The 2,103-nt window shown below is 47.0% G+C and overlaps 1 protein-coding gene across 1 annotated transcript; it reads left to right on the forward strand.

Annotated features, from left to right (window-relative positions):
* The first annotated feature begins 206 nt into the window (after positions 1 to 206).
* On the forward strand, positions 207 to 815 carry TCEAL5 (transcription elongation factor A like 5). Its single transcript, XM_075539180.1, has one exon. It carries the CDS (start codon positions 207 to 209, stop codon positions 813 to 815), a length of 609 nt encoding a protein of 202 aa, XP_075395295.1.
* The last annotated feature ends 1,288 nt before the right edge of the window (positions 816 to 2,103 follow it).

Consider the following 2,103-nt stretch of genomic DNA (forward strand, 5'->3'; position numbering starts at 1 on the left):
AACCTTGGGCTCTTAGGAACGTGGATGAAGTGGGGAGGGAGGGAGGGAGGGAGGAAAGAAGAGTAGGTTTGTACTTAGAAGGTGGAACAGAGTCAGGAATGCCCTGAACCAGAAAAGGCAAAGGTCCGTTGAGACCGTCAATCCCACCCCTTAAACCTTCATTCTCCTTTGTCTCCTAGGACAGGCAAAGAAGGGGAAATCTCAACATGGAAAAGTTCTACAAAGAAAATGAAGGAAAACTAGAAAATGAAAGAAACTTGGAAAAGGAAAGCAAGCCAGAAGATGAAGTAGAGCCGGAAGAGGAAGGGAAGTCCGAAGAGGCGGCGCAGTCGGAGGTGGAGAGGAAGCCAGAATGCCAGGGGAAGCCAGGTGGTGAGGGAGAGCAGGGGGCTGAGGGGCAGCCAGAGGGAGAGCAGGAGGCTCTGCAGGGAAAGCCGGGAGATGAGGGCGCTCCTCAAGGGGAGGCCCAGCGGAAGGCCGAGAGCGAGCCCCAGACCTCCGAGAAGCGCCCGGCTGAAGATCACGTGCCCAGGAAAGCCAAAAGGAAAACTGACAGGGGCACCGATGATTCCCCCAGGGACTCTCCGGAGGACTTGCATGAAAGGCAGTTGAGCAGCGAGGAGATGATGATGAGAGAATGTGGTGATATGGCAAGGGCTCAGGAAGAGCTAAGGAAAAAGCAGAAAGTGGGTGGCTTTCATTGGTTGCAAAGAGAGGTCCAGGACCCTTTCCCCCCTAGGGGCCAGCGGGGGGTCAGAGGAGTCAGGGGCGGAGGTAGAGGGCAGAAGGACTTAGAAGATGTCCCCTACCTTTAATCCCTTTGCCTTTCCATTCTGATTCTCAGATGGGAATCGTGCCAACCCTGCTTTCCCTGGCAGGCTTCTGCCAGGCTCTGTGCTCTAACCTGTGCTGATACTTTGCTTTAGGTGTCACTCTTGTTACCAGCAGCCTTGGACCCCACTGCAGCGCGCTGTGTGTCAGTGGGGGCTTTCACCCATGTGCATGGGAGAGATGTTCACAGTACCTTGTAAAATGTTAATAAACTGTTTGTAAACCTGCATATACAGTATCAGCCCATTTTTGTAAACTTTTCTGTGCGTGGAATACGTCTGAGCACCAGGGAATCTATGAAAGTATCAATACCAGAAGGGAAATAATGGCTTTCTCTGTCTGCATAGTGGAATCAGATATATGGCATCCACCTCTCAAAAACATTCCACTGCTATTACTGCCATTCTATCCTCGGCAGGCTACGGTACTGTGCCTTTCTCCGTGGTTCTCAATGGTTGTAAGGCCTGATGTGCTGGCTCCTCAAGGGGACAAAACCCCATTGGTTTCCATGTTATGGCGGGTAGGTGGAGATATCAGATATCACTTCCTATTGAAATACGGGAGTGATATCTCATTTTATATTTATGTCAATCCTGACATGAAATATGAGAAAGTGAATTCTTAAGTAATGTATTTTCCAGGCATTTTAATTACTCTATTAGACGTGGCCTTTTCAAAGCATTTATCTTACTGATTTTAGTCCACACAGCACATAGCTTTAAAACCTCAATACAATAACTATGATTGAGGCAGAAAACCTCAGTTTGGGGTCCAATTTCCCCCCTTATTAAAGCATGTAGAGCACACACTTTCATGTCTTAGCAGTTGAAACTTGCCACTCCAGAAGGAACACACCTACCTGAATTTGTTCCCCGATATAGGTGAGAGCTCCCTCACCTCTTTCCCGCAGCAAGAGAGGGATTTTACCATAATTCATTGCAAAATAATTTTAACATTGGATATAGTAGTGTTTCTTGGAGTTCACTAGTCACTAGCACACCACCTGTAGCACAATCATCAAGCTATCTTATTTAAAAAGCAGAATCCTGGCTCCCACCTCCGGCCTATGGCACCAAAATCTCATCTGGCTTCTTCCCCATGATGTGGACATGAGTATGTGTGTCTTTTGCTTTTAAATTATTTGGGTTTTATCAAATGGATGCATGCAAAAACGTTTAGTGTCAAAAAAAGAACAACGTTTAGTGTCAGAAACTAAAGTCTTCTTCATCATGTCACATTCCCAATTCCCAGGGTTTACTACTGTAAATATTT

Source organism: Tenrec ecaudatus, chromosome X (assembly GCF_050624435.1).
Source record: "Tenrec ecaudatus isolate mTenEca1 chromosome X, mTenEca1.hap1, whole genome shotgun sequence".
Classification (NCBI taxonomy): Eukaryota; Metazoa; Chordata; class Mammalia; order Afrosoricida; family Tenrecidae; genus Tenrec; species Tenrec ecaudatus.

Excerpts from the sequence above, each read along its gene's own strand:
- TCEAL5 (XM_075539180.1), top strand. The coding sequence starts at position 207 with ATGGAAAAGTTCTACAAAGAAAATGAAGGAAAACTAGAAAATGAAAGA.